Raw genomic sequence first — 16,640 nt, 5'->3', positions numbered from 1 at the left:
CACCAACAAGGATTAAGCTTTAATCTAGATTAAATCAAGGTTTATCTAATAATTCCGTTGCACCAAACTTTAAACCTTGTTTAAAAATAAGCAGGATTACATTTAAACCATCATCTTGATCCTGGATTTAATTTATATTTAAAATAGATTAACTTTAATCATGTTGCTCCATAACTTTAAACTCAGATTTAAATATCAATTAGGGATTAATTTTAAATTTAGTGAGGAGGTTTAAATTAAATAAAGTGCACCTACAGTTACAATTATGTGGCTGATTAAACAAAGAAAACAATAGAGGGTGTGTTGTGAGGTCTCAGGTGTTTATTACAAATAAAAAGGAAGATTTAAGCACACTGAGCCAGCAGATTGTGAGGGTTTTGGCAGTCTGCTATCGAGTCCGGGATGTGAATCCGTCACTCATCTCGGTGCATCTCGGCGTACGACAAAGAAAACAGAAATATACTGTATAGCATTTAACGGCAGCGGTGATGATGAAATGAGCGCCAATGATCGCGGCCACGCCTCTCGTTCCTCACGCACGCGTGGATGCTTGGCGGCGATCAAACGGACGGGGCGGCGCTGTCATAAAACATACTCCATTAATTGATACTATAAATATATTTCCAGGATTATGAAATCCGTATGCACTGCCAGAAATGTATTCATTGCTTGCTTGATCAGACGTTTGAATAACGATAGCAGTTTATTAAGACGGCAGATATTTTACAAGTTTATTTCCTTTTTTGACACGAGCAACTTTTTATGTCAGAAAGAGTTTGGTAGTAAGCAAAGAAAAATGAGCAATATTAGCATTGTTCCTGTTTAATTGCAATGGCGAAATCCATCATGGCAGAGAAAATTAATCGTAGATGGAGGTTTTAATCGCAGGTTAAAGTTCTAATCCCTGATTTGTTCATCTGTGTTTAAAATTAAGTGGTGCAACACAACTCGATTTAAAATAAAACCCAGAACAACAAATCCTTGATTAGCTCTAAACTTTACTTAAATTAATCCTTGTTGGTGCAACCCACCCAAAGAGAATTTATTCTTTATTTTAGTCTTTATTTATATTTATTTGTCTAACCTCACTTTCTTCATTTCTTTGACCTCATTTACACCAGGTATTTACATGCGTTTCAAATAGGACAATGCTGAATATATATTTTTTATACATAGAAATAACATAAACGGGGCCTTCTTTAAACCGTCTTTAAGATCTCTATCACATAGCTCTAGTAAGTGGACTGAGCTTGGCCTTATATCAGTGGTTTGATAAAGATATGTGACTCTGAGCTCTCCTCAGGCGTTCAGTAATCCCAGCACTCCCAGAGAGAGAGTAATTACACTGGCCACTCCTTCACTGATAGATAATGTGATTAACGCTCTGGAAACACTGTCCAAACCGCTCAGGCATTTACAGTTAATGCTCTGTGCAAGTATAAAATGTGTAAAATACCACTCTGGCTCTAAAATTTGATCTTTAATCGTTCTGACATCAGTCATAAACAGCCTATGGTTAGGCTAATGAACTACATTATAAGGTGGGAGCATTTTAATTGAGATTATTACTAACAGTGTTTTTTAATGAATGATGCCAATGGCAATATCTAGAAAGAAGGATGGCTGCTGGCTGATATAATGTCACTATATACATAACACAATGTATAACAACCCAATAGGCCAATACATAATAATACAATTACAGAAACTGTTCACAACATTTCAGAAATTAATCAAAAAAATATGTTACACAGTATTTGTGGAATTCACTGAAAAAAAAAACTAAAAGCAAAAAACTATCCACTGAATAGGCTGTCAAAATGGCCAAAAGTACTTTATATATGTACCCTACCACTGAAAAGTTTGGGGTCAGTAAGATTTTTGAAAGAAGTGTCTTATGCTCACCAATGCTGTATTTATTTGATCAGAAATTCTGTTGATGAATGGCGGTAATATTGTGAAATATTCTTACAGTTTAAAATGATAGTTTTCGATTTTGAAATGTAATTTATTGCGGTGACGGCAAAGCTGAAGTTTCAGTTCTTTGACATTTCTTATTATTAGCAATGTTGACAGCAGTTCTTCTGCTAAATTTCGTGTAAACCGTGATATATATTTTTTCTAGATTCTCTGATGAATAGAAAGTTCAAAAGAACGGCATATATTTAACTTTTGATCAATTTAATGCATTTGTGCTGAATAAAATGATGAATTTCTTTCGAATAAAAATCTAACAGACTTTTTAGGAGAGACCTTGTGTTACAGTGATATATATTAATACATACATACATGTAGAGAGAGAGGCACTATCTGAACATCTGAACACAAACGTTTATCACCATACATTCCTGAAGTACACACACAGTTGTTTAAATTACTGATTAAATATGGTGTATTATACCTCCACTATTTTATCTTGGGGCCGAAGTCCAGATTTCTCTGCTGGGGAGTCCTCATCCACCGCCCTGATGTACTGGCCAGGTTTTGACTTCTCTGTGTGCAGGTTAAAGCCATATCCGGTGGCACCCTTCTTCATGTGACAGAGACGTGGACGCAGCTCGTTCTTTGATTCCTATAAAGAGACAATAAACAAGGAAGGAAATTACGAAAACAGCTTATACACTGATATATCCTAAACAGACAAAGCAGAACGTATAAATGAGACCATTTCAAGATATCAAATACATATCAATATTTTGTTAATTATGATAAGATACATTTCTTTCAAATGTAAACTACAGCTAAGAATTTTGTACAAAGCAACAGTCCTAATTCCCTTAACTGCTAGCACATTTTCCAAAAAAATTATATATATATAAATAGTTCAAATTAATCAAACCTTAATCACACACCAGAAACTTTTTTTACAAAAAACATGCACATCATAATGTACAAAAGAAAGAACTTCTAAAAAGCAAAGCCACCCACCCACCCCAATCGATAAACAATAGCTGAACAAGTCACCTGCTTCCTGAAACCTTCCATAATAATCTGAGCAATACTTTCTAAATAAAACCACAGAAATGTACAAAATCTACAAAGCAATCGATTAAAAGTGAGAAATAACCTGTATACCATTTCAAAGAGGACTCAGTACGTCAACATCCCGAGATGAAGCACTGAAAAGTAGAAGTAACGAAACTGACCTGTCATCTGTGTACTTCCCTCTTTAGCAAACCAGTCTAGAATATATGGCTGAAATTATACAAACAGATAAGAAACCAAACATCTACCTGCTGTGCACATGCACATATTGATCTATGGATAAGTAAAAAAAAAAAAAAACATAGATGAGCTGGCAAAGTATGAAAACAAATACAGAAGGAAGTTTGTTCAAGTTTATTATAAAAATATATTAAAATAATATAGTTTTTGTGTAGTTTACAGTCCAGTGTTGTGTCTTATTTTTCCCCCAGAGTCCCAGAAATAATGCTCAAGTACCCCTTCATCAACAAAAAAGCAACAATTTTTAAATAAAATAAAACAAAACATGATACACTAAAACAGACACTAATACTACTAATACTACTACTAACAAATCTACTACTGCTGCTGCTGATTATTATTATTATTATAAGTATTATAATTATTGTAATTATGATTATTATTATTATTATTATTAACAACAACATCATAGTTATAGTTGATATAGGCCAATGTTTTGGCTTATGCAGGGCCCTTTGAAATCCGTTTTATGTTTTTCCAAATTCCAACATTTTTTCTGGATTCCTTTAATTTTTCTAGACTCTGTTTTAACGGTTAAATTAAATTGTAAAAAGCATTTCTAATTAATTTAAATCATGAAACTTACACAATTTAACAGCAATTTTTTAAAAGTTGAAGGAAAATTACATTTTTAAGGCCCTATGAAATCCGTTTTATTTATTTTTTTCTCAAATTTAGTTTTATTTTAACCAAATTTTGTGTTTTCCATTAATTGTCTGGATTCCATTTTAATGGTTTCATAAAATTTTATTAATCAAAAGCATCACTAAATAATTGATTTTATTAAACACTCATTTATTTCTTTTTTCAGAAATACTGTGTTGTGTATTTACATTTTTTTCTGGTAAATAGTTTTTCCAAGTAAATATTCCTTAAAAATAATGTTTTATTAATAATTGTATTAGTACTAGTAGTACTATCATTACATTAAGTAATATATTTCTGTCACAGTTTCTTCAAGTTAAACCAAACTTTTATTTTGACGGGTTGATGTGAAGACCTTTAGGTTTATGATATGTCTGTTGATGATAATAGTTTTTCTCGAAAGAAATGGTAAAAATGCTCATAAAGTGACTCTCAGAGCAGTTCTAGAGATTATATTCATGTGTTCATGTACTCATATATTGATGTGGCAGAGGCTGAACCAACTGCGATGAGGACTGTCACGTGTGCTTCAGTATGTGTGTAGTAAACGAAACCGCACGTCTGTGCCATTTATTCATACAGAGTCACGCAGAACATGCAGGATTTCTATTTAAATAGTATTTTTTGCGCTTAAATATTCACAGAAACTAGTCCATATTGCGTTTTGATTTAAGTCTACTGACCTACTTTTGATTTATTCATCCAAAATTTGGCAAATTCCGTGACATTCCGCGTTATACAGTATATTATACAGTGTGAGCTGAGGCAGCGGGGTCGAGAACGGCACGCCCGGCGGATCCGACGAATGAGCGGCAACCACATGTGACGGACCCCGGGCTGGATTCCGCTTTGTCCACGGTGAAAGTTGATGTATTCCCTCAGCAACCAGCACAGATCAGTTCTAGGCATGACAAAGCGGATATCGTCCTCTTTTGGAAGACCAAACAAAGTAGTTTCGCTTTCACAACGAAGCACACAGCGTCTTCACAACACAGCTGCAGCGTCAACAAAACTACAGTGAGACTAAAAGTTACGCCTTCTTTCTTTGCGTGAACATTTGGGTGGTGTTATGCAAATCTTCCCACATAGTGAGGTAGATATGTGGGGGCGTGTTAGAACGAGCCGTTTTAGGTAGGTGTGGCTGACTCTGAACTTTTATAAAGAATATCTCTTTGGATTTGAGACTTTAGTCTTTGCAACTTTACAGATCTTCTTTATGCACCAAGGGCTTGTAACACTCCAAAGAGAAAGTAAAAATTGAAATCGCATCATATGACCCCTTTAAAATGGATATAATTACATAAAAAACCTAAACATGATACACTGAAACAATTTATGAGATTAATCATGATTAGTTATTTTAATGTTTACATTAACCTGTTTTATGTAATAAAAAGCTAACTCAAAATTATTACAAGTACCTCGATCACTGATACAGACCAACTGCAAAACAATTCACCACACAGGTAAAGTGTGTCCAAAGGTGGTCATGATAGGCCAACACTGGCAATACCAAGACAGCAGTACAAAGCTGCAGTGTACAGACTACATACTTCCCGGGAGGCCTGCTCTTCTGGGAAACCAGATAGCAGTGCGGAGTGAAGGGGTTAGGACTAGGGTCACTGAATGAGCTCGACATGATTAACAATACCCGCTCTTCAGAAATCACTAGCTGGGGGCTAACCACAGGTCACAGATACAGCTGACAATGGCAAAGATATCCTCATTGCTGTCCCCCATAAAAAACGTGCTTGACTGTAGCCACTAATGAAAGGAAGAACACTGCTAACAGATGACTATGCAAAGGCAAGGCCTATCTGAGCTCTGATTAGCATAGGCTTAGCCAGCAGAGACCATATGTTACGCTAAGAGTTTAATCCCTCCTGCTGAACACAAGGCTGCAACTGAAGAGATCTGTTTGGGGATAGTTTGTGGACGGTGTGTGGCAAAGTGGTTAAAGCAAGGCCTGGTAATCAGAGCCATAAGCTATTACCAATTGTGGCCTTGATCAAAGCACTTAACCCCAGACTGCCCCGGAGAGACTGTCCCTGTAATAAGTCACTTTGGATAAAAGTGGCCGCTAAAAGACTTGCTGCTCACTATAGAGAAGTATGGTATCTAAATGTAAAAAATATGTATGGCAGAAGGCCATGTGACAGAAAAGATACTTTATGGGTTTTCCTCTTTAAGTCTGGACTATTTTTATATTTTCCTTAAGTATTTACTAAAAACAAACAATGTTCATAATAATCAAAATGCTTTCATCATGAGCATGCCTCAAAGTTAACTTTTCTTGCCATCTATTCAAAGTAGAATATGCACATCCAAAATTCACTTAAGCAGGTGCTTAGATGAAATGCAAAAAGACGGCACACTGTTATTTTTGCTCCCAAAGAATTTATTATAATTTAATTAAGTGCAACGTTTTGACCTGATGAAGACCGCTTGTGGTCGAAACGTTGCAATTCATTAAATTACAAAAAACGAACAATAGCAAAATAGACAATTATGTTTATCTGTGATACATATATATGAGTCTGACTGTTCAGACAAACCAGGTTTGTGACAAGATGTTTTTTCATTTACATTTAGCATTGTAATGTGCATTTAATAATAAACAATGTTATCATTGGGGAAATTATTTGTGGATGCCAAGAAATGCAAAAAGATGGACAGACCATTATTTTTTCTCCCAAATCATTTTTTATAATTTCATTAATTGCAATGTTTTGACCTGATGAAGACTGCTTGTGGTTGAAACGTTGCAATTTATTAAATTAGAAAAAAATTCTTTGTGTGCAAAAATAATGGTGTGTCGGTCTTTTTGTGTTTCCTTGCCTACAAATCTACAAATAATTAAATGGTTTGTTTGAACAGTCGTAGTCATAATATGTATGACAGATAAAAACAATTGTATTAATCTACTTTGCTGCTCACTGCGTTTCTGTTACTGTTGTTAAAATAACCACAGCATCTGTAGCTCTTGTAACACTTTTTGTCTTTAGCGGGGGAGAGAAGTTACAGAACGGAATGGGCTTGAATGAAGCGTGTTTGGCTCTAGATAAAAACAGAGCATATAGCACCATAAGATCATTACCATAAACAACCCTGAGTGCTTGTGGTGCGGTGTGACATGCGGCTCACTTTAAACTACAGAAATGTCTTTCGACTTTCTTCACAACAACTTGAGGTATTTTTCTAGCTTAAATGTGCTGGATGGGTTAGCAAACAAGTTCTTGGCTTTAAGTACTGACCAAACTGGCAAGAGACTAACATTAGGTCTTATTTCACCCAGCAAAACTGTAACTTTCTTGCCAAAGTGCTGTAGCCACATCTGACTATGTTTGACAGAAGGTTCACAATGTCCTGAGAGGAATGGACATACAGTCAGGAATATTACACAATGTTATCCGCTCTCTGGGTGGGTCTTTCGTAAAACACGTGTGACAGTCACAATGTTTTTAAATGCCTCTGATACTATGCGCACAAGTAGACACCAAAGATCACTCAGCATGTACTAAACGATACACCCCTGCTGTGATAAGATATACAAAGCCATAGACTGTTATCACTGTATTGGTTCTTTTTGTTTCTTCATTACCAATTGCATGTAACCTCTGCGAACTCTTCCACCCAAGGCCGCTCTTTTCGTAAGCAAATTTGGGTTGGAAAGTATGAACTAAGCGGATGAGATGATATAGTATGATATGGAAATCATGCTGCATTGCCACCCAATGAAAAGCAAAAGCAAAAGCAAAAGAATGCAGCGGATGAGGAGAGCTGATGTCTCTGGCATATCAGTGTTTGGCCGTGTCGGGTGAGAGTAAGGGGAGAATTGTGGGAGTGTGGGAAAGGGCTTGGGTGTGGACTGCTATCTCTGAGAAGGGTTTGGCAGGGGCCCACACATTCACAATGCAAAGATGACATCATCCGCTTTGATAAGATCCCTGGAACACTGCAGTGTGATTTTATGAAAGAAATCTTATCAAATCCACGTGAAGAGAAGGACACTCAAATGAGAGATATTATACATATGATCTAAGACATATTGAGGTGAATGTCACAAACTCTGTCGAGAACACGTCTGGGTCATATTTCATCCCAAAATCCCAAGAAAAGTAAAAAGAAATTATATTTGCATAAGGAATGAAGCCTATTTTTAGAATTACAAATTATTTGGCATTGTGACATTATTTTTATGACAATAATAATTCTCATAATACAATTTAATATTCTCAAAACTTTGAAAAAAAAATACATCATGGTAATACTTGTTGTAATATATACTGATGTAAAAAAAAAAAAAAAAAACATTGTCACAATGCAATGCTCTTGATTTGCCTTCATATGTCAAATATTTTTAAAGGTGTCATGGGCATGTTTTTGTTAAATAGCTTGTTAATCATGTATGTTCTTATTTGGTAAAGTTTAGATTAGGAAAAAAAAAAAAACATTTAGGCATTTGGCAAGAGATACTTGATATGGGCTTAATATAGATCTGTGTCTGATTACTCATAAGAGCAGGGGTTTAATTTGAGAGGATCTGCTTTGTGACCAGTTTTACGAGCAGGGCAGAACAACCTCAACAAAAACTGAAATGAGAGGAAATAAGCCTATTCTTTATATGTCATGAATCATTCAAGCTTACAGTGGAACTACTTTCTAACAATAAACTAGCATTAAACTATGGCATGCCATTATACAGTACGTGATGAAAGCCTGTGATCTCTTGTTATTATGCATGAAACTCACAGAGTTCCTTTTCGGAAGTGTAGAGTTCCTTTATGGAATTTACTCTTTATTAGATAGTCTCCCTCTGGGCCTCCTTTTGCCTTTGGGTTATTCAATATAGGAAGCTGAAGTCAGCAGAGGGAATAATTTTCTCCTGTCCACACAGTAGATGTGGGGTAGAGTCATTTTAAACTACAGTCTCTGACAAAGACCTTCATTCACTATCAATCCTCCTGAGAGCCTGCGTGACATAACATGAACCCGTGGCACCTGTGGCCTTCAGAGTGACTATTGACAAAGAGATCAATCATTGATTACAGGGAAAAATTAAAATGTAGCGGTAACTTTTAGACTTATCTCTCCTTGACTTCTCATATACTGTGAGAGTTAAATGGAGAAGAGTTCTCGATTTTAAGCAAGTTCACAAAAGGAGAAATTTTCAAATATTACACTGCTTAATTTATTCAGCCATTTACAAACTTCAAAAAGAGTGCAACGTTACATAAAAGTATCATCAACTTGTACATTCTTTTCTAGATCGCCTAAAGGTTTGTGCGAGGAACGCTGTGCATCATAACATCAGATCATTACATGTATGACAGTATGCAAACTCATCATGATATTTCCCCAACCGTTTATTACCACAATAGGGACAGACTCACACCACAGCCAAGCAGCAAACAAAATGCATTTTTTTTGGAACACAAAAAAGGAAAAAAAAAAGACAATTTTAACAGTTTTTGTCTATACAATCGACAGTACAAGGTCAGCAAGGTTCAAAATAGACTAGACTTCATGTGACTTTAAAAAAAAAACGCATTAAGACAGTTTTCTTTTGTGTTCCACTGAAGAAAGAAAGTCATACAGGTTTGGAACGACTTGAGGGTGAGTAAAAGGAATGATGGAATTTTTATTTTTGGGAACTGTCGCATACCATTAAGTAAACCTGTTTGTCATGAGCCGAGTGTGGAAAGGCCCTAACCTAACCCATCTCCAGCTCACGGCAGGCCTCAGTGAATCCTCCACCAGCCCTATAAAGACACTACAGATCGATGATACAAAGGTTAATGACTTTATAGCTCACTTTAGTAACTCATAATCTTGTCCTTGGTTTGCTCAACTCTTGAAGGACTGGGGTAGGGTTGGTGAAACATGAACTGATGATTGAAAACAATAATTATCCTTAAACATAACCTGGGTTGTCAACAAGCTTTATTTAAAACCTACATCATGTGGTATACTGGCATATTGGTTCAAGCAAAAGCAATAAAGGAGCATTTTTTTAATAGTATGATGCAGCATTGGTTGCATGAATGTGAAGATGAGCAGAGCTGGCAAAGGAACCATAAATATATTTACAGGCCCGAGGCTTTGGATCCAAGATGTGCACTTGCAAAACTCAACAGTCAATAATTAACCAATAGAGATTTGAAAACTGCCAACCAACAGCAAAATACACAGCCAGGTAGCAAGAGCAGTGAGGTGAGGACTGATATGATTGGTATAACTGCTCGTGTCATCTCAAAATGCAACAGACCACAGCAGGAAAAACAGCGATCTTGTAACCAAGGAAGTGGTTAATTCAAATGTGTGAGCATCCCTCCCTCTCTCGCAGAGTTACGCATTCCGCTTGAGAGTTTACTTTTGAAATTTTTAGTGGTGAACATCTAGAGAACGTGTGGCTACCAAACACACCATAAGATGTTGTATTGTGTCTGCTGAAATGTATTGTTGTCAAAGATTAAATCATTTTTTTACGGAATAAAATGTAAACTTGTGCTTTGCCCATAAAAAGTCTCTTTCAATGATACTAGACTAGAGTGTTAGAAGTGGTTTCCAAGGTAATTCTATGCGGTTACTAAGGTATTCAGTAGGTTTTTGGTGTGTTGCTAAGCCACTGCTAGGGTGTTGTGATGGTGCTCTAGGTAATTGCTAAGTGGTTGCTAACCAGCCCAAGTTAAAAAAAAAAAAAAAAATCCCACGATATTCCGGCATATGGTCCCTCAGTGATAGCACAAATAGAAAATTACACATTTAGAATTACAATTTTCAATAATAATTTTAATACATCTTCAAAATCCCTAACTCTAAATAGAAAAAAAGTGAGAAAATTAGCTGGGAGAATATCATGGTTAAAATACATATGACATAGCAAGTACTCTACAATGATTACGACCACTTTCACCAGTCTATAACTGTAACTGTATTAGTAAAACAATGGCATTTTTAACATTGGCGAAGTTTCATCTTTTCATCGTCCACTTAAAATGAAGCTAATCTAAATAAGAAATAAAACACTGAATGAACAGCATAGTTCCTTTACTGCAAACACACAGAATGACAAGCACACAATGTAGTGATTGATATATCATCACATGCCACTTATTATAAATAGAATCAAAGCAAACCATTGAGGACTGTTCCAAAGAAACACACCCTTTCTTTCCTCCCAACACACCTGCATTTCTGACGAAGTATGCCAAGGAACCGCTATCAAAGAATGATTCAGATGTTTGCAATGTCAGGAAATATTCCAGACTCAAGACATTGATCTAATTTTTATAAATCATCTGTTCTGCCTCTTTTCCATCATTTATTGCCAAACACAATGCGAGCAAGCTGTCTGAGTGTAATCCGCTCTGAAAACTCATCTCAGTAAGTAAACAGCATCCCGCAGGGCACTGCCATCAAGAACAAAGCTTAGTCTGGGTTTAACTGACAGCCGATCCAAGGATGTTCCCTCCAGCGGCATTTCATTTCTGAATGATCACAGAGAGGAAGGATGGGACGCAGGAGGGTGAGAGGAAAACGACACAACAGAAGGGCCATTCATGGTTGACTGAGGGCTTCAAAAACACTTTGATAATTGCTGGAAAGAAATGTGAGTACAATCCATATTGTTCCAGGGACTCGAAAAAATAACTGTTATTGAGCAAAGGCCTTCTCTGGTTATGATGATTAAAGTTATTTCTAGCTCATGCCACATAATCAGAAAAGGGACTGAAAAAACACTGGCCTGTATGCCATTATGTAAAAGAATAACTAGCATCAAAAGTGCACACTTGACATTTGCTTTTGCTGTGCTGGCACTTTCAGAAAATGATTTGCCTTCTATAGTAACCTGTAACTAGATTTTCTGAAGAAAATATAAGTGGGGATTGCCTGTGCAAAAACTACACAATTCGGGGTGTATGTGTCAGCCCCAAATGTCTCTAAATAATCCATATTATTTGATCAAACATTCATGTAATAGATTAGGTTTGATCTTCTGTAACTTCTCCAAGCCTGATGGCACATCAGAATCTTTTACATAGGATAAAAGATCTCAATCCTACTCTGTGGGCTTCTTTCTCTCTAATCTTGCTTCTGCACCCAAACAAAGAGTAACTTTCAACAATAACCCCCCTTCAGTGCTCAAGGATCTCCAAGGCAAGGGATTGAAACTTTATTGGGGTCAGCTTAGTCTGCTGGCTTTTGTCCTCAACTCGAATAATTACAACTCTAGAAAACCATTAAGTAGCCTGATGTTGAATCCAATGACTTTGACTGAATGAAAATTAAATGAATGTGGATAATAGGACATCCTCTTAAAGGGATCTGTCATCATTTTCTCATCCTCATGTTGTTCCAAAATGTAAAAGAATACCTATATATTTTTTATATTCTGCACATGAAAGTCAAACAGGTTTAGAATGACATGAGGGTTAGTAAATGGTGACAGAATCGTAACTTTTGGGTGGAGTATCCCGTTAATCACAGGATAAAATATTTGTCCCATGAAAGAGAATGTTGCCCACTGAAAGGCCTTCAGATTAACATCACAGGATTGAAGACAGAGCTTTTTAGATTCTTATTACAAAATTGGTGCAAATCACTTGCAGACCTTGTACGGCGTTACATAAAAATGTTGTATCACTTGAAAACCATGCAAATGACCTATACACTCTACATGGTTATGTAATCTTAAAACTTCAACAGTGGTAAATGATCAAAGAGCCCATGCAGTTATGACACTCGATATGATGTTTATCTGATCTATGAGGAGAATTTGTCCACTTCTTCCTTATAGACAAAGCTTTTATCAGCAACCTATTATCAGTTATCATTTACTGGCAATTAACAATACCGTCTAATAAGTAAAAGTGTATTGGTCATTTACTATGCATGAACAGCATTAAGTAATCAGGCCTGGAATTTGGTTAATGCATCTGATGACAGGCATCGTCCCCAAAAAGGAGGAAAACATGACTGTCCTCATGTCTGACAGGTCAGACTGGAAGCAATGTGCAAACCAGTGATACCTGTGACGTGACACAAAGAATATCTGATTTGAAACATGTAAATGTCCTCAAACATTTCAGAAGGGCCGGACCTGTTCATTTCCCCACCAAACACTGTGTTGTTATGGGCACATATCCACAACAAGTGGCCTGGTCATCAAACAATGTGCAATGAAACATAGGAAAATGTAAAAATGAGCTTTTCTGTGGACAGCATGTCCTCTTATGCTCTGCTGGTAATATAATATTAGTAGGCTATAATATTAGTACAATAATCAATGATTTTTGTCTGGATCTATTAAGGTATTCAAAATGTACACTATAAAAATGCAATTCCTACAAAAATGACTTCTTCTATGATGAGCATGTTTTAAATTTTTGAATTAGAAGTCACCTTGATTTTGTGGGGCTTAAAGTCAAACTTTCCAGCCAGAGATTAAAAAAACAAAAAAAAAAGTCTAATAAAAAGGATGAAACTCCTGAAAATGATTAATTTCTGTGAACTCAAGTGTATTTAAAGCCCAATTCAAGTATTTTAGTTTAATGGTTACACCACTTGACATTTTGAGTAACTAAATCGGGATACATGTGGAAAAGATTTAGGCCTACAAACATTTTGTTTTCAAAAATGTATGAAACATACATGAATGCATACATACAAATAATTTATAAAAACAAGTATTTTAAACTGGTTTTTTAAAAGAGATATCTCATTTTTAATGATCTCGAACATCCTTATTTGACATTAACCTACATATGGGCCTACACATATTTACTATGTATATTATGAATTATATTGTACAACGACACCTGTCAAACTTGACGCACGTGGAGAAGACTCAACTTGTACGCAGCTTAAAATCCAAAATAACTTTTTAAGTGATGGAAATTTGCTCATAAAAGCTGTTGAACTCACCTTGGAGCTCACGCTCAGTCTATCCATGCGTATGTCCCCATTTGTCTCCGGGACGGGGGTGGACTCCCTTGGTGTCCCGTTCTTCATCTCCTCTTCATGGCCCGATTCAGCACTGCTCGGTATCGGTATCCCATCAGTCAGATACTCTTTCTGGCACTTCATGTTGTGCTTCTGCAGCAGATTTGCGGTCTCTGCGTCCACAACGATGAGCTCTAGTTTGCCCGTGATGCCTCGTATGCGGGACACCACCTGTTGATGCTTCTCGTCCTCCACATTCTCCCCGTTCACGAACGCCAGTTTGTCCCCGGCCATCAGACCCGCCTCGGCGGCAGGAGAGTCGGCTTCCACATGCCGGATGAACTGACCTAGCTTGTTCTTTTCGCCGTGGAGATGAAAACCGTAGCCGTCGTCCCCTTTTTCTAAGACGCACAGCTTTGGCCTGAGGTCGCTGGACATTTTGAAACTTTAAGACTTACACAAAAGCAGCAGTCCAGCTAAACTGAAAGATGGAGGCGACAACGAAAAGTAGTTATGTGAAGAGAAAAGTCCGCGCCGCCCACTCAGCGTCTTCACCGTGCTGCAACACTGTAAGTCAAATCGCAGTTTTCTTTGAAGTGGAGACAGTCAGCGCTTCACGGACCCGCCTCCGTCTGTTACTCTCACTGATTGGAACTTTCACTTGTCAATCAAAAGAACGTCACGCGAGTTGTCTCTGGCACAGTTTCATACGGGCTATGGGTTGCAGTCTTTGGATCCTGTTGACGCTGCTGTTGGTCGAGTTTGCATTCTTCTTTCTCTGTTAAACACAATAATCGACAGGTTCGGACTCTTTTTCAAAGGGATGTTGTCTCCAGACCTCCTGTTATAGCTTTCTGGAATAGCTGTGTTGATGTTTGATAGGCCTATGGCATAAAATTTGGAAATTACCTCTAATATTTAATAAAAATAAATAAAAAAGTAAAAGAAATTTAATTCAAACTCATTTATAAATATTACCCCAGTAACTACTTCCTTGTAAACAAATTTAACTTTGATATTGACATGCTTTGTACATTTTTGTGGTCTACATAGGCTACAGAAACTTTTTTTTTTTCATTTGTTTTGGAGTTGTCCTTATTCAAACAGTTTTTGGTTAGATTTCTGCTCGTTTGTTAGAGATCTTATGTCCATCTTTCAACTTCATTTGGGTATGGGTAATAGAAGCAAAAAGAAGATTAAAAAAATGTATTTCTTTTTTATTTCATGTAGAAATGTTAAATTATTTTTTTACATATAATATAGATAAGTGAAGTACCTTTTAATTTTTATAATTGTAATTTAGTTTTATCTTTTAAAACCAGTTGAACCTTTTAATATTTTTATGCTAGGCCTATTTATTAAGCCTGAATTTTACAGTTTGTACATTAAATATGGACACATTATTATAAACAAAATCATTCTGTTCTAGAAGTCCTAAACTGTTTCTCTATAATATCCATAATAGTTCTGTGATCAATTCAGGATTGCATCAGGACATAGTTGGAATTCCATGGCATGCTTCTGCATTCCAAGGTTGAATAAAATGGTAACATTTTGCCGTATCATTTCCTAACACACCTCTTTTATGTGTAGACTAACAGTCATTCATATCATTAACCAACACTAAAAGCTTTACCTTAAAGTAATTACTACTCACACTATAATCAAATTTTGTTACTGTGGCAGCCTTTTGCTTTCTTCCATGCAATAAAAAAAAGATAAAGATTTGCTGATTCACTTGCAGAGATTATCTGCCTGTCGACATACCTGAGCAGAGTTATGAGAATCACACCCTAAATATTGTTAGTGTTTAATCACAAATGGGATTCACTCTTTCAAGTGTCAAACTCTAATACACTAAAAGTGCAAAGAACATCTCTGTAGCATGGTGTGATCATTTGCTTTTTCAATTCTTGTGTGAACAGCAAGAGACTCAGTAATAAAATCAAACCTCCTGTGTTTGGCTTCTCGTGTGTCTGAATTCACCACACTGGTTAATGGCTCAAGATTGGTCAAGCAAGGAAGGACATGCATGTTTGTGCAATAAGGCAAGATTGCTTCATTTAAGAAATTAGATTTACCCTTAATGTTACAAATTCTTCTTCAATCATAAACCACATTTTAAGGCATTTCTCAATTCATTTTAGTAACATTTTGTTACTTTATCTCTATCTATCTATCTGTGTGTGTGTGTGTGTGTATCACTATTCTGATATTATTATTATCTACTTATTTTTAATATTGTTTATTTTTTTTACTCTTAATAGTTTCAAGTTCAGTCTTCTTTTACATCTGTTGTTGCTGCTCTTTTTCTTCTAATTGTTTATTACTCCGGGATACTATATTTTGGTTCTATCATTTAAAAAAAATGTTTATGTATTTTATCAAATGAAATCTACATTAGCATCATACTAGTCCTCATATAAATATATCAAGAAGTAAATCAGCTTACCACTCAGACCGCATCTTTTATCACAATTAAGGGTGGTGCTGAAATTTATGACACAGAAACATGTGACAGAGCAGCCAGTTGCAACATAAGCTCACACAGTTGTAAAGGCTCACAAACAGGTTATGGCAGCAAATGATCCATACTGGGCACACTGTGAGGGATTTGAGGCCCCAACTGCTAGCCATCAATCCATATGTAGTGGTGTATTCTGCCATCTAGTGTCTCATTAGAAAACTGCAACAAAAAGCAAACCAATAATCTGACCACTCAATACAGAAAAGTTGGTGTTCATGTCAATACAAGGCATTTACAAACACACAATTGGTTCCAAAAGGTCTGTTAAAATTACTCCATGGACTATATATATATATAT

The 16,640-nt window shown here is 36.2% G+C and overlaps 1 protein-coding gene across 1 annotated transcript in view; it reads right to left on the bottom strand.

Moving 5' to 3' along the window:
- LOC107702487 (Na(+)/H(+) exchange regulatory cofactor NHE-RF1-like) overlaps window positions 1-14,438 on the bottom strand; it is a 27,086-nt gene extending 12,648 nt beyond the window's left edge. Inside the window, exons 1-2 of the mRNA XM_016504830.1 lie at window positions 13,798-14,438; window positions 2,402-2,572 (exon numbers count right to left, since the gene is read on the bottom strand). Coding sequence (XP_016360316.1) covers window positions 2,402-2,572; window positions 13,798-14,253 — 627 coding nt within the window. The 5' untranslated portion in view covers window positions 14,254-14,438. The remainder of the gene's footprint in view (window positions 1-2,401; window positions 2,573-13,797) is intronic.
- Between the last annotated feature and the right edge of the window lie 2,202 nt (window positions 14,439-16,640).

The sequence above is a fragment of the Sinocyclocheilus anshuiensis genome, unplaced genomic scaffold (assembly GCF_001515605.1).
Source record: "Sinocyclocheilus anshuiensis isolate Anshui unplaced genomic scaffold, SAMN03320099.WGS_v1.1 scaffold190, whole genome shotgun sequence".
NCBI classification, from domain to species: domain Eukaryota; kingdom Metazoa; phylum Chordata; class Actinopteri; order Cypriniformes; family Cyprinidae; genus Sinocyclocheilus; species Sinocyclocheilus anshuiensis.
Note: the sequence above shows the minus strand (reverse complement) of the source record. Positions and strands in the feature narration are given on the sequence as shown.